The 16,530-nt window shown below is 34.0% G+C and overlaps 1 protein-coding gene across 8 annotated transcripts in view; it reads right to left on the reverse strand.

The window, feature by feature from the left end:
- Positions 1–14,185, reverse strand: part of LOC129803689 (synapse-associated protein of 47 kDa) — a 34,325-nt gene extending 20,140 nt beyond the window's left edge. For 7 of the 8 annotated variants that reach the window (XR_008751889.1, XR_008751888.1, XR_008751887.1 and 4 more), the window contains exon 1: positions 13,478–14,179. Coding sequence is in view for 4 of the 8 variants with exons in the window: in XM_055850440.1 (XP_055706415.1) it covers positions 13,478–13,641 (164 nt within the window). In the remaining 4 variants the exon portion in view is untranslated. Of the gene's footprint in view, positions 1–13,477 lie in introns of all 8 variants that reach the window. The other variant, XR_008751886.1, reaches the window with a different exon arrangement.
- Positions 14,186–16,530: the final 2,345 nt, after the last annotated feature.

The raw sequence follows: 16,530 nt of genomic DNA on the forward strand, positions 1-16,530 counted from the left end.
GGAGATATAATTAATAAAGTAAAACAAAACAGCTAAAATGCAAAATAATTAAGTTCTCAGAATTGCGATGTGATTGAAAAAAATTAAAGTCATTTTCTAAAACAGCGTACCCAATAGCAAAATAATCAACTAATACTTCTTAAGAATTTTTTAAAAAGATAAATTTTGTAGACCTGTGTTATCTACAAGGTTCCAAGCAACACTCCTTAAAAAGAAGTAAGAAAAAAATTCAATTTATATTAAAAAAAAAAATACATTTCAAACTTAAGACTTTCACGTTTGCACGTAACTATGCAGAAATTTGGTACAATTACCCTATATTAGCCATTTTTTGTTTTTTTTTGTTCTGTAATCTTGTGTAAAAAGAAGTTGGCTCACTCTAAAATATTCAATTGGAATCGCATCTGCCCCAGACTGCGCTCCATCATCTTTTTTATATTCGTTATTTGGCCTATTTATTAAAATTCATCATTTTTCAATCAATTTTTTGATCGTAAAACACCGTACAACTGATGATCGAATTATTTCGAAATTAATTATAGAATAGAAAGTTTTCCAGACTTTATATTTTAGTCAGGACACGCTTAGGGAAGTTATAACAGAGATTGGAGAAAATTTATCTCAGGAATGAACCACAAGGGAAAATTTCCCAAGACTCATCATTGCATAGCACAGTAAAGTGCATTTCTAAATCATTCGCTATAGAGATGCCTGAAAGACTATCTAAACTTATCAATTACAAGTAGATCTTGAAAAACTCGAAGAACTATTTGAAAAGACGAAAAAGAGACATTCTTACATCTTGATACTTTCGAAAGGTGGTTGAATTTCGAAGTGCTCAAGTGTCAGAAAGTCTTGGTCTTCACTTTGTTGTGAGGAAAAACACAAAGCAACAAAATTTATTGTTTCTGTCCCATTATTTAATCACTAAATAATCACTGAGTAGCTCTTTTGCGAGCTTTTTAGTGTGCTATTTGATAAATTTTCCCCACCTTGTTCAAAATTTTAGTATGAAAATTCGAAATTGAATTTGAATTCTTCGAACATCAAGGACTTTTTGTGCAAATAGAACAAAAAACAAAAAAAAAAGAACAAAGAACAAAAAAAACCATTTACCTTTTATCCAAGACACTATTGGAGAATCAAATTCTACTTGTGTTTGCACTCAAAAGGGGAGATTCTTGATTCGAAATCTTTAATTCGAAAGCCTAAACTAAGCTTTAGCTTTGTTTAGTTTTGCCCACGTTTTTGGCGGATAATTCGAAAGTTGAACCTGTTCTGATCACCATACAACTGCGTAATGTTTTGAAATAAAATAGAAAGTCTTCAAAATTTCCGATTTTAGCCGGGACACACTTGTGCGAGAATTTCTGAGACTCAACAGTACATTAGGATATATTTCAAAATTCTCCCGTATAAACCTACAATGGGTTTCCGTCGATAAATATTGTTCCTTGGAAAACACAGGGGATCAACACATTCTGAGCAATTTCTCAGGAAACAGCATCACAGATTCTTTTTTGTTTAAAAAAAATACCTTGTGCACTTTTCCTGGCAAAAAAAAACAATAAACAACGAAAATTCTACGTTTATCCCTTTAAAAATATATCTTTCTGCTCATTAAAAAACAGCTACAGTGTTATCATACTTGCTCAATTGCTTAATATTTAGAATTGATCAATTTTTTGATAAAAAGGTAGATTTGGCCCGCAAAAATTGGTTTCAATTGACTTAAAGCATCAATGCGAAGAATAAATGCGATTTTCATTAATTTTTTTAATGTGAATTCATATTTATGCTTGAGGTCCATTTTAAACAATTTTTTCGGGCTAGTGGATCATAGTCTAAATAAATTATGGCCTCTGCGCAATAGTGAAATTTATGTCCATATTGACGAGTTTTTCCTACACATGCGTGCGTAGGGAATTTGCTTCAATATGGACATAAATTTCTCTAGTATGTAGATGCCATTATGAAAAAAAAACATTAAAATTTCAATGAGGAAGTGTTACTCCAGAGTTATGTCCTCTACACACTAGAGAAATTTATGCCCATATCGGGGAAAGCGCTCATGCTACGTACGGTACAATCCCAAGCTTCGTAATGACAATTTTTTTCTTATCTTTCTGAACAAATGCTACTCCGCAATATATTTTACAAACTGGGAACTTTCCCCTAGTTTTAAAATAAGGATGTGATGAGTCACATGTATTGAGAAACATAGAAAAAAATTAGTTATTATGAAGCTTGGTATCGTACGAAGCATGGGCGCTATACCTATCAATCTTTAAACTTTAAATGCCCTACTCGAAATAAACCTAGTAGATAATTGATTTTTATCCGCATTTAAATTACACTGAATATGATCTAAAATTGTTTAAATAATTAATTGATCAACTAATTGTAACAAAGCTATATTCAACGATTCTTTAATTTATGCTAAAGTTTAATTATAAATGACATTTCGCTAAGAACCCAATGAATTTATTAAGCCCAATAAACCCATTCAAAATAATGATTCTGTTAATTTTATAACCCAGAAATTGAAATCACGCGAAAGTTAATTACGTATGAAAAGGCTTTGTGTTAATCCTGATACTTAAGTTTGTTCAAATGGAATTGACGGGAGATGACAACAGAGTGCAACAGTTTTCTCCCAAAAATTCTACACAACAAATTCAGTGAAAAATGTCACTCAACTTAGCTATGGTCCAATGAAAAAAGCAAGAACCATTTGTATTTGACGAATCCTCAAAGCTTTGTCTCACTCATCAAAACTCAATGAAAATCCTCCCTTTTTATGCTCCTCTCCCAGTTCAATGGATGCTCCAGCATAACAAAAAAAAAGTGACATCAAAATATCCCGTGTCAATAGAAAAAAAAGAGGAATGAGAGGAAAAGAAGGACAATTAGTGTATATCGAACTTGCTGAAACAATTTCCGCCACAAGTTTCCCTTTAATCTTTTGTAAAATCACTGAACTTGATACAAAATAAATCGCTGTCAATATCAGGAAGCACATTCCAAAAATACTCCTTAAAAAACCTTGATGGAAATAGGAATGAATAATCTTCGTAACAGTTCATTACTGATTAACTTGTGAACAATCTGGAGACGATATTATTCTATAATTGGATTATAAACAATCTCAGCTAACCATAAACAGAATTGAAGATTAATTTGGAATTCCGAACAATGCGGAATTCAGGACAAATCAATTTATAATTCCAGAAGTTCAAACTTTCAAGTTGGTTTTTCGCACAACTCCGCTATGTCCAGAATTCCTAAATTTATCTTAGTTAGGGTAAGTGTGCCAAATTCCGGTCAGCTTGTAATTCCGGCCACCTTTTTTCTTCCTCCAATTTCCATGATTTTTTAGTTTTTACATACTCTAGAGATTATACAATGCAAAAGAATAACAAAAAATGTAGCTTTGACAAACGAGATGACGTGAAAAAAGACATTGGAAGAATTCCCGAAGGGCAAGGAACTATGAGAATGAAAGTGGTCGAAATAGGGCACCAAAGCTATGTCTACATTTTTATTCATTTTAAAATGTATTAAGAACGATTTTAAAGTAAATAAAGACGAGAAACTGTGTACAAGGTTCTAAGCAACACTCCTAAAGTAGAAGGAATGAAAAAAATCAATTTCTATTAAAGATATTACATTTCAAACTTGAGACTTTGGTGCTTGCATGCAACTATGCCGAAATTTGTAAAGATTTCAAACAATATGTAAAGATTATAATGCTACATTATATTTTACTGCTCGAACTCAAAGAAATCGCAGTATATACAATTCGCTTTTTTCGAATTTGTCAGCGATTTGGAGCTTAAACAGTAAAAGATATCGACGTCCCGTCTTCGGTAACCCCTCCCACACTCCCAAAACCGAGCTCTTTCGTTTATTTCGAAAATCGCTCCCATCGCTCCTATCATTTATTTTCGGATGTTTTCAGGATAGCCTAGGTAAACATTTCGTCCACAAATACCTATGACCGAAAAAACTTTCGCCATCGAATTTTCAAAGATCAGAATTTTACCACTCTGGAGGATCAACTTTTCAACCGATTTGCATAAGTTTAGATTTTTGGAAAAACCCTGAAACTTTCTATTTATATGCAGCTGTTCCAACCGGTAATGAATCGGTAAAGTATTCGAAATTGGTTTATCTTTCTCAGGAATCAAATATTCACTTCAATCTTTTGTGACCCACTTAAGACAGGATTATCTCAAGACGTTCTTTCCTTGTTTCTTCTAATTACTTGTAACCCTACAAAACCATATTTTTTGGCTTATTTCGAAAACGGCTCCTACGAATTCTTTTATTTTCGAATTTTTAAATGTTAAATGTTTAAGTAACTTTAAAATTATTTCAGGTTGGACTAAAGTTTGAAGGTGAAATCCTTAAAAAATTGCAATTTATTAAAAATTATAAATTTTGAGACGATTTTTTCTTTGTTGAACCGGTTCAAAGTAAACCGTAATTTCGTGAGTTCGAACATTCCTCAAAGCTGGAAAGATTTGATATTTTTCATGTTCAGTGCCTTATAATCGTGCAAAAACGAAAATTTAAACACTTCATACATAACCTATTCCTTACCATAGGGATAGGCATGCTGTCGGGAACAGATTTTTAAGTCACTTTAGTCCTTCAATTGCTAGGAAAAAAGTATCCCGAAAGAGATGGGAATACGTTTTGCTGTTCTTTTCTCGCTTCATGGAAAGTAAATCAATAGAGTTTGTAATGAATTAATTAAAAGAATTTAAATTCAGTGACCGTTAAGATGCGTGCTTGAGAGCGGCTCCCTGCGACCCCATAATAGATAAAAATATTTTCTTCATCACATATTTAAGGCACACTTTGAAAACATAATATTAAATGAGATTTTCATAATAATCCTTTTGAGACGGCTAAAATTACAAAATTAAATTCAGTATCTGATACAAAATAATATCAAATAATATCGGTTTATAACCGATTGGAATTAGTTTAAATATCTCCGGACTCAAAGACCTTTCAGATTTATCCACATTTATCCAAATCGGTAAAGAATTACGCTCTCCAGAGATTAGTAATCATTTGACCTTGAGAAGACATTAAGAGGAACAATTAGCGGTCATTTGAAAACCTGAAGGAAATGCACCCAAAGTGCATTGAAACCTGATTTTGTGGAAAAGAGATGCAGTTGAGGAGAGCATAAATCGTCGAAAATTCCAAATAGCTATCTCTTACTGTTTCACCTTTGCCTTTTAATATCTTGCCAAAATTTGGCCTCTAGACATCTCTTAATTAAATTCTAAAAATTTTACTAGCAATTTGGATTATTTCAGGAGTGCTCTAAACTCCATCAATGCCCTTCAGTAAGAAGATATTCTTAGAAAAATAGTTTAGTTTAGATTTAATTTAAATGCTCCTTAATATATTGAATGGCAAATTGAGTGCTGAAGGTGATTCCTTTAAAATAATCACCTTTCCTGAAGAGAAAAACCTTCAGTTATTTTGCGTATTATCTAAATCAGGATGTTCCCAATGAAAATCCATCACTTTTCTCATCACTCTTTCCTTTAGCAGTTTCCTGGAAAAACTCCGTGGAAAGTCTCTCTTTGACGTTGTCGTCATGAAATTAAATATTGGTTGCCATTTTCACTTCTTGAGGGAAGAAATTGAGAGACAACTGGGAAAAATCAAAGGAGAATATAAGATTCACAAGAAGGGGAGTGCAAAAAAAAAGGAACTCAAGGAGAAACCCTTCTAGTAACTCAATTTAATCCATCTCCCGTCGAGACGTAGGATATCTAACATAAAAGTCTCTCAATTGTGTAATTCTCACATTAAAATACATTTACAAGGCATTTGCTTCCAGCATTATTTCAGCACCATTGCCACTGATTATTTCGAGAGCATAAAATATGCTCTGTTTGTTTTTCGACTAAAATTTGAGAAGTCCTTTTTTCCCATTTTCTAGGCTCTATCAAATTTCCTGCGGTGCAATTATTAAAGACAGATGATAGTTACGATGACTAAATAAATTTATTGAACGGTAATGAAAATGTTGTTCATACTGCCACTCGATCAAATTGAATTAATTACCATCAGCATCTCATTTACCTCAAAAGCAATTTGAGCAATTATTGAGGCCTGAAAGAGTTAATCGATGCAGAGATGGTAAAGGAAATATCGTATCAAGTTTTGAGTGCGAAAAAAATGATATATTTGCACGCACTTTTTTTTTATCAAGTGTTGTAATATTGATTTCTGGTTGAATTTTTTACACAACGACGAAACACAATTTTATTGTCCAGAGTTGTAGGGAGAATAGAAAAAAGATAAGATTGAATTGTGAAGCTGATTGTGATTACTGCTCAAACTCCATGGAGTGAACAATTAGGCATACAATCCCTCGATTTTCTCGCCACCCAAAATTTCCACCTTTCACGTTGTTTGTCCGTCTGTCCGTTCGGCTGTCGCCAGCTCTAGAGGCCAAACGGTAAAAGATAGCGACTTGGGACTTTCGCGGACCCTACCTCTATAAGTCGACCCAAAAATCACCCTCCACGCCTCCCCTTCCCCTCCAAAACCATGTTTTTTTCCCCAGGCGAACATTTCGTCTTTATACGAAAATACCGTTGAACCATTCCTAATAACGGTTTTTCAAGGTCAAAGTCAAAATTCCATATTACTCCTGAGGTGTATTTTGTGCAAGGTTTTGTGTGATTTATAAATCGGTTGTGAACCGGTAATAAACCGGTTATGAACCGATAAGTAATTAATAGTTAATAAACGTCTCATTTTTTTTTGCTCTCTCTTTTCTGTCTTATTCTCAGGCCATACTCAGTGACAAAAATACGTGTTCTTCAAGAGCCCGTTGCCACTTCAATATCAACTGTGTTTCTTCTACGTTTATTTTCCTATTTCCATCCCTATGCCAATTTTTTCCCCTCTTTGGTTGGTCTTTGGCCAGGCGGCTTAACGTAACTATAATTAAAATAATGGCTTGACTGAATTCCTATCAATTTTCCCCTACACTAAATCGTTTCTTGGCTTAAGCCGAGAGATGGCTAAGTCAGAAACTGATGGAAATGGAATCTGAGCATTAATTTGATTCCAATTACGTTAATTCCCTCCAATTACGTTCGAAGGGAGGGTACTTTCCCCTATTTTTATTTCAATAGAACGATTTAGAATCAAAATAGGAGCAGGTTTTGCAGCTTCATAAAAGTTGATTTTTTATTTTAGTTACTAAAGGAATTTCATCCAAGAACACATATTCTAATAGCTAATCCCACATCTCACATTTCCTTAGAAACTTGAGAGCTTAGGTCTTTTTTCCTAGGTTCAAAAGGCAAAAATTAAAAAAAAAATGGGCCAAAAATCGTAATTTAGATATGTAATATTTTATACATTTTTTCACACAACAACTGTCTTTTCAAAGAAACTACTATTCCACGTTATTGAGCATTTATCCGAGTTGATATTTACCGTGAAAATCTTTTGCACGAAGGAGGTCGTTTTCGTGAATGGAGGAAAATTCATAAAGATTACCACCTTTGCAGCACAGAAAAATTGAATTTTGCAGCTTCGTAAAAGCATTTGTCAAAATTATTGACCACCGACTGAGAATTCCTCACTGTTTTGAAGGTTTTGGATCACCACACTGTACACGCCGCTCTGGGATATATGACCCATCAGAGATTCCACTGAATACGTTCACAAGAAAATTGGGATTTTAAACGATTTTCACGAAAATCTCGAAGGAAAGCACACACTTCCCCCATCAAAATGAGACTTCATGAGATATTTTTGTTTTACTTCTGTCAAATCAAACATTAAGCATAAGTCTGCTTATGGTAGGTCTGAATCTTTCATTGCCCATGCGGTGCGTTTTAAGCATTTTTCATTCAATTTGCTTTGTTTTCAAACAGAATTTTCCACATTTTACTTTAAATTGGTAATTGATCATTTTCAGAATGAGTGATGTTCAAAGTAATGTTCTGTAAGACCAATTGGAAGTGTTAGAGAAAATCCAAGGATTATAATAAGTGTGATTATGAGAGAATCACACTTCAACAAGCACTTAACTGACTGTCAGAATGCAGTGCAAAAATGGTTTTCCAAGTGTCACAAAAACAAGTCTTAGAAAAATAGCATAAAATTGATTTTTAACGCATGATACCTCCTACAAACGGTGAAAACAAATAGATAAAAGTTCCATCTAGGCAGTGATGCCCAAATTTTTGTGTCCAGTGTAACATTTCGGGGGAAAATGAGGTCTATATAGGTGGTCAAAATGTTGTACGAAGCTGAGAAAACCAAGGGCAGCTTCGTAAAAATTTCCACAAAATTTAAATTTTCCTGTAGCGGAAAATCCAAGGATTTCCAGAAATTTTATGAGGCAGAATTATGGGCCCAATAAATAAGAGATTTTTTGATATAGTAGTATAATCGATTTGGTTTGCGTGGCTTTCAGTAAGAAATCTTAAATCTTGGACACCTTTTTCAGTACAAATCTGCAATATCGTCCCCTATCCTTGTTTAGAAGAGCTTTCAGGCAGATTATTTATTTAATTTAGAAACCACCGTAATCAGAAGGAGCGTTTATTAACAGAATGTTGCACTTTCTAAATACAATTACAGTAGGCTCTCTCTCAATTGGGCATATAGGGCAAAATGTCATCCAAATTATCGAGAGATTTGGGCATCAAAATCATTGTAAATTCCACAAAAGGCCCTCAATTATAAAGAATCACGATAAAATAAGAGGTTCTACAGCGAATTTAAGCAAATTAGGTTCAAAATCAAACGTGAAAATTGTTAACAAAATTTGTCGCTTTAATATTTTCGATTGAAAAAGAGCCGATTGAGCGAGAGTCTACTGTATTTTAGTAGTATAGAATTTCGAATATTGTTCAAACACATTTTCTTAATGAGCCCAAACAGAAGGAGATTTTGATTCTCCATTAGTATCTTGGATGAAAGGTAAATGGAACTCTATTTGCACAAAAAGTCGTTGAATTTCGAAGAATTTAAATTCAATTTCGAATTTTCATACTAAATTTTCGAACAAGGTGGGGAAAATTTATCAATTTTCACACTAAAAATCTGGCAAAAGAATTATCAAGATTTTATTATCGAGGGTAATTTTTAATTCGAAAAACCAATTTCGTTCAAACCTGGACAGTGAAATTTATTTTTTTTAAATTGTGGAGCTCAGAGGCAAAATGACACATATCCTATGGCTGAAGCATAGGATATGTGTCATTTTGCCTCTGAGCTCCACAATTATTATATGAATTAAATTGTTGTTTTTTAATAAATTTTTAGCGTATTCGGTTAGGCAAAATTTTATAAAGAGCAATTTATGCCTCCTTAAGGAAAGAATTTCATTAAATTAAAATTCATATCTCTTCAAAATTAGATTAACATTAAACATTAAACTAAATTGAATTTGTTATGATATTCAAAAGAAGAAGAAGAGTACGAAAGAGTGAGATAGACTTATGACCAGCGCACAATAACTTTTGTTTGTAAATATGTTTTCAAAATTGCCTATTTGAGTGAGCGAGATGACTAGATCTAGATCTCACTCACTCTTAATGAAATGTCAAAAACATGTTTACTAAACAAAAGTTATTGTGCGCTGGGCATTATCCAAAAATGTTTTGAGAAGAAAGAGATGCAAATTTTGATTTCATGAAATTTTAAAGAGGAAAGCTCAGGGATTTCCAGTGGTTATTTCCATGGGCACTCATGGAAATATCCTGTCTGTCTTGCCCGGGTGGATCCATTTCTTATAGCGATGAAAAATGTTTGAGAAAGAAAGAGATGCATAGGGGGAACTGGGGTAGTAATAAACAGAGGTAGTTGTAAACACTGTGATTTTTTCATTAATTTTGAGACTCCAGAGGATAAAACTCATAAGCATCCATAGATACCATGGGGATGTATGTCCACAGATGAATTGGTCAATAAAATCCTAATACAGTAGACTCTCGCAAATTCGGCTCTTTTAAGATCGGGCTACTTTTTAATTCGGGCAGCGGTTACATTTGAAAAAAGTTTGTTGTCATTTTTCAAGTTTGATTATGATTATCAAATGAATCAAATATGCTCAAATTTGGCATGGCTTGTCTTAGCTTCGATGTGATTTTGCATTATTGAGGAATTTTCGTGCAATTTACGTTATATATGAGTGTGTAAACTCAATATCTATATGAACATGAATAAAAAATCGTTGCATTTCAAAAACTTTGTCGCCCGAATTTCTGTGGAATTCGGCTGACATTTCGGTCCTATATGCCCGAATTTGAGAGAGTCTACTGTACTTTAAAAATAAAAATCATTTTTCCTGAAAATGTTGATACAGTAGACTCTCGCAAATTCGGCTCTTTTAAGATCGGGCTACTTTATAATTCGGGCAGCGGTTACATTTGAAAAAAGTTTGTTGTCATTTTTCAAGTTTGATTATGATTATCAAATGAATCAAATATGCTCAAATTTAGCATGGTTTGTCTTAGTTTTGATGTGATTTTGCATTATTAAGGGATTTTCATGCAATTTACGTTATATATGAGTGTGTAAACTCAATATCTATATGCACATGTCGCCCGAATTTCTGCCTAATTCAGCTGACATTTCGGTCCTATATGCCCGAATTTGAGAGAGTCTACTGTATTTCAATTATTTTGGTCATTTGGATTTCCACCTAGAAATTGAGAACTGTGAAAAATAATCGAAATGTAGCAATACCAGTTCTTTCTTACATCTTTTAGGATTATATTAATGCATTTACTAGAGAAATTGAGACTCTCATTATTTTAAAAGAATTAATAATTGGTCAGAAAACAGCATTTGGGGTAGATATAAACAGACAATTTCCCCATAATTATAGATGTCGCGAATGTAGAATGAATGGCAAAATCCCGTCAAATAATATCTGCAGATATCTTTAAGATTTCTGTAGAGAAAATCTACACCTCTACAGAATATCTGCAGATAAATTCTGTAGATATTCTTACGAATTTTATTTGGGCTTGGGACAAAATTCGTCAGAATATTTCGGCAGATTTTCTGACGAATCTCTAAACGAATTTCTGTAGATATTCTGTAGATTTTTTCTACATTCCAGACTTTCCAGACAGCTGTGTCAGAAAAGATGGAAAATTTTTCACTGAAGTTTGCAAAAATCAATAGAGTGATTCTCTTGGTGATTTCACAGTGTTTATATAAAATAAAGAATTATGCGATGCCGTGTTCTAAGTAGAGAATAGTGAAGTGAAAACTTTAAACAGATTGTCGACCAAAATTTCGTGTTTTTGTATCATTCGATTGGCGGTTTTTAAGAAATTAGTATTTTTGCACGCAGTTTTTTTACTTATCGAAAATGTGTACTCGGTAATGCTTGTTAAGCAGAGCATACAATTTTCTTTATAACTTCTACAGTTTCTTCATAAATCAACAATATTTTTGTGAAGTAATGGAGGTTATGCAGATTTTCTAGGGAGAAATTCTGCCGAGAATCTGCAGATTTTCTCTGAATGTACTAGAATATACCGTTAAAATTCAAAAAACCTCAGAGTAAAATCGGCAGGTAGAGCAATGATTTGACGGGATATTTTGTCTTCTTCTTCTTCATTTCATTCGTTTGACAGCTCCATCTCGTGGAGGGAAATTTTTCGTTGTCCCGCGCAAACTTTTTAGGAAGAAAACGCAGAAAATACTCTTAATTTCTCTCCTATTTCCAGATAAATTTCTAGATCAAATGAGAAACTATAAGAAGTAGAGTATTTACGCTAGTAGAAAAAATACGCTAACATTTTCTTTTCAATTTCACAAAATGAGTAGGTAAAAGAGCAGGAAATTGACCTTCATGCGAAATGTCTAATTCATTGACTATGAAAAAAATTGGTGGCGCTGTGTACAATAAGAAGTCACATGATGTCAAAATATGAGAAACATCCATTGAAAAATGTCTCCCTTGGCTATATGGACCCGAGTGAGTCCGACCGACAGCCTTACATAAAACAGAAGAAGAAGAAGAAGAATGTCTTTGACTTGCATGCTTTTAGTTTTTTTTGCTATTTTAATTATTTTTTGTAAAAAGTGTAGTGATTTTTTGAAAAATATACAGTTTTTATATAGCTCTTAAGTAATTAAAATAATTGAAAGTGGTGCAAAGTTAATTTCAAGGGTGGAAAAAAAGGTGTTTACATCCTCCCCAGAAAGTGTTTACTTCTACCCCAGGTATTTTGTGAAAAGAGAAAAATGCACAGTGACACAAATATTATTTTTATGGAAAACTCAATTGTTTTCTAGCATCCGCATTACCCTCGATGAATTGCCTATACCCAAGGGTAAAACATGAGCTAAGAAAGATTTTCCAAAAAATCACTGTGTCCTTGGAAAATCACCTCAAATTCGCATCTATCGAAAATGTTTACATGTGCCCCAGTCTCCCCTATTTATAAATTTCAAGAAATTTTCCTCCTCTAAAAGGTCATTTAATTTTCAAAAACATTAAATAAGGTATTCAGAACATATCTCTATTTTTTTCGAAATACCTATCCATGTGAAATGCCCTACTCTCCCCTACGAATCATCAACTATCTTTCACCGTTTGGCCTAAAGTGCCATGCCAATGGCCAAAAATCTTTTAATTGTTTTTATTAAAATAAAGCTTTGAAAAATTGAAAAATTATGACAAATTTTTATAGTCAGAAGGGTCGGAAGTCTCTGGAGGGTAGGGAATGAAAATTTATAGTTTTCTAAAGTTTGAACAATAAATTAACTCTTGTAGCTTTGGAATTCTAATCTAAAACTTTCTCCTGAACTCTCAACTCTGCTGCATGTTAACAGGGTTGATAGCCAGATTGAAATAAAACATGCTGTGAAAAATCGTACGGGGAGTCTGTATCCCTGACCATACTCCTGATGACCCCCAGACCAGGGTACGCACTCAGTTGACGACAATTTAATTGGCAGCGAATCTCAATTGACGCAGAGGTGTATTAATTGGGAATATTGCATTTTCGTGAGGGGGTGTGTTAATCATTGCCATCCCCAGCTGTTTACATCATCCCTCGCCACGGCACTGAATCCTGTTTATGTTGGGGCAAGTCAAGGAGGTGTTGATGATGAATATTTGAGCATTTTTTTTTGGCAGAAAGTTCATTCACAAGGAGGACGTTTGGAGGATTTCTTTTCATAAACCACCCCAAAATATAAAACCCCAAGCATTATCCACACATTCTCGCGTCTTTTACATAATCGGGGGTGGCTTCTCAGTGTTTTTTTTTCTATGTATTGGGAAGGGTATGTACATGAAACTAATCGATCCACTTGTAGCCAGAGTAGGCCATGGAGAAATATGCTTTTCGAGGCGATTTCTGCACGATTTTTGGGCATGAACAGTTGACATTGGGTTTGATTTGGGGCTTTTCTGAGGATAGTCATGGGCAATTGGGATGAGACTTACCTCTGTCCAGCATCTTCTGCAACAGGCACAGCAGATTCAACTGGCTGAGGTTGACCCTCTGGCGCAGCTGGAGCCTCCTGGGCAGCTGGCAGTGCACCTTCTTCCTGTTCTCCCTTCTTCCCACCCACCCACGAAGTCACTTGGTTGGTCAAGCCTGAGAACATCTTGTAGCCACTTGCAGCACTTTTCCCTCAGTGTTACCTCCTTCGTAAACGAGACTTTGGGTCTTTTGGGTTTTTTTTTTTCAAGAGACTTCTTCACTGCTCAACACTCAATTGCACACTGATGTCCCTTTTCAAATATCCTTCCAGCCTCACAACAGCTATCTCCACGATGCACCTGGGATGTACCCTTTTATACTCCCCCACAGAGATTCAACGAAAAATGCAATGTCGACTGGCGAGATGTGATTTTTCACGTTAGTGCGCCTCTCTCTCTATTTTCTCGCACAAACCATGCGCATTCCATCAAGACGATCAATAAGGTGGATGTCCTTTTCCTTCCTCCCAGTGTCAAATCTCCTCTTGTCACTACAATCAATTCACTGATCGATTTTTCTCACCAAATTTCAATGGGAAAGCCAAACTTGCTGAGATTCTTCCTAGAATTTTTAGGATTTTTTGGAGAAATCCACCAAAATACAAGCAGAAAATGAAAACAATCCACGACAATTGACGAAGTCAACTAAACCCAGCTGGACTTATGCCCACATAACATTTGCATACGCAGCATGGGAATTAGAGCAGACATGTGAAAGGTTTCCATTTGATTCAAAATTCAAATCATAGAAATATCGAATTAGAAGTCGAAGAATCCTTTTCGCAATTTTTCAACTTTTGAGTCCGAAAAAGAGCGCGACGATAAGTCCATATTCAGAGCATAAAGAAAATTATGATATTGATAAAAATTAGTGCTATATCATATAAAATGAGTGCCCAAATTAAAGTTAAAAGCACAATGATTAAATTTGAGTAGAAAATTTTATAAAGAAATTAGATTCAGAGTGAAATCAGTAAGAGAAATAAAATTTGAGGTTAAATCCGACGGCGTCCCCAATGAATCCATGCAAAAGCAAGCAGAAAAACCTCCACCGGCGAGAAGTGTTGCAAATTTTCAATGTGGGGACAACCAGATGATATTGAAAAAGAACTAGATACTAGAGAAAGCAATAAACTGGGAGCACAAAGTAATTTAGACCGGAAGGAAAACCTTGGTGACCAAGACCAGAGGAAGCCTTCAAACATTAAATAGGAGAACTCAAGAAGATCACAAAATAGGGAATATGACGGTGAAAATAGATTAACGTGGAGCTTGGAATCAGTGCAAAGGGTGCAAAGCATTAGTCAGAGACAAGTAAATGATATAATGGGATAAAAAAAAGAAAAAGTGAGCATAAAAACTTCATGGAAAAGTAAATCAAAAGACAAAGAAGACATATTTTAATTCATTAAATAAACAAAAAGTGAGCATATAATAATTAAAAAAAAAACAGTGAACGTTAGAAAATAAAATAAAGTGATAAATGAAAAAAAAATAAAATTTAAAGTAAGCGAACGAAATGGCTATATGGACCTAATTGAGTCCGACAGCCAAAACGTAAAACAAAAGAAGAAGAAGAAGATTCAAAATTCAAATCATAGAAATATCGAATTAGAAGTCGAAGAATCCTTTTCGCAATTTTTCAACACATAGCCTTAAAAAAAAGTAAAAAGAGATTTTTCTGTCGGAATTTTAAGTGTTAAAATTCAAATCGTTCATTCACTGAGAGAAATCCGAAAAAGTTAAGATAACATTCCGGAAATGTTAATTTTACCCTGCATTAATTGATCCGATATCGATGTAAATATTACCCTTTTTAGGTGTATTAGAGTTTAAATTAACCCTTTTTCATGTAAATTTTACCCTTAAAAGGTGTAAAATTAACATTAAAAAATGTTGATATATTTTTACACCTAAAAAGTGTTAAAGTTACGAGGAAAAAAAGTTAATCACACCCTTTTTTTTCTCAGTGTTCATCTATTTTACATTCTATCGCTCGCTTAACGTCTAGCCGAGAGCGTTTGGAAGCGGGCAGCTTCTCGGCCAGGGGACCGGCCTTTGGCTCCTCACCCCGGGGAGGGTGTGTGTTACCTCCATAAAATCAGGGGTGAAATGATAACTGTCTCGCATAGCAATGTATCGGTAGTGTCGATGGCCGATTATGATGATGATTTGCATTTTCTTGTCGCTAGTGTCGATAATTATCACCACTAATTTATCGACACTTCTGGAGCTGTCGATTTGTACCCCCGAAGTGAAATTTAGGGTAGAGGAGACTGGGGCAAAATTTGTCAAAACGAAAATTTCTATATTCACTATTTTCGAAAATATAAGAGACTGAGGCTTTGAAATTTTTATTTTAGATAGCCTTCATTTACAATGGACCATTGCCTTTGAAAGACACAAAGAAACGTGATCTTATTTCTTTGTGTGAGGGAAATCTTATTCCAAAAAAGCACCACACACTTTATCAAAATCTTGACTTATATTGTAAAAGTAAATATTCGAAACTTGACTTTTTTATATAAAAAATGTCAATTTTATATAGAGTACGTACAAAGAGATCTGAAGAAATGAAATGGATTCATGGACAAATAAATAGAAATATAAATAAAATACACGATTTTTCATTATTTATCTTTAATTTCAATGGGTCTATGATTTTTAAAATTAATTTATGGTCGAACAACAAAAGAAATATTATTGAAATCCAATAAAAAACAAGGGGTAATTCATAATCAATCAGATTGGCTCGGGTTCCCAAAAAAATGTATGTGTTCCCCGGGTTTCCTGAGAAATATGTATGGGTTCCCCAGCCAGATTGGCTCGAGTTCCCCGAAATGAGTTACCCCTCGATAAAAAATAATTCTATTAAAATTTAAATTACTAAACAAGAGGCGTATCTTAAAATCCTTGTCTGGATTTTTAGTATTACAGTGACGTATAATTTTTGCAATTTTGCCGCATAAGTGTAAAAGTGAAGGATCATTTTTTAATTTTTCAAATAACTATAT

This window comes from Phlebotomus papatasi, chromosome 2, assembly GCF_024763615.1.
Source record: "Phlebotomus papatasi isolate M1 chromosome 2, Ppap_2.1, whole genome shotgun sequence".
NCBI lineage: Eukaryota > Metazoa > Arthropoda > Insecta > Diptera > Psychodidae > Phlebotomus > Phlebotomus papatasi.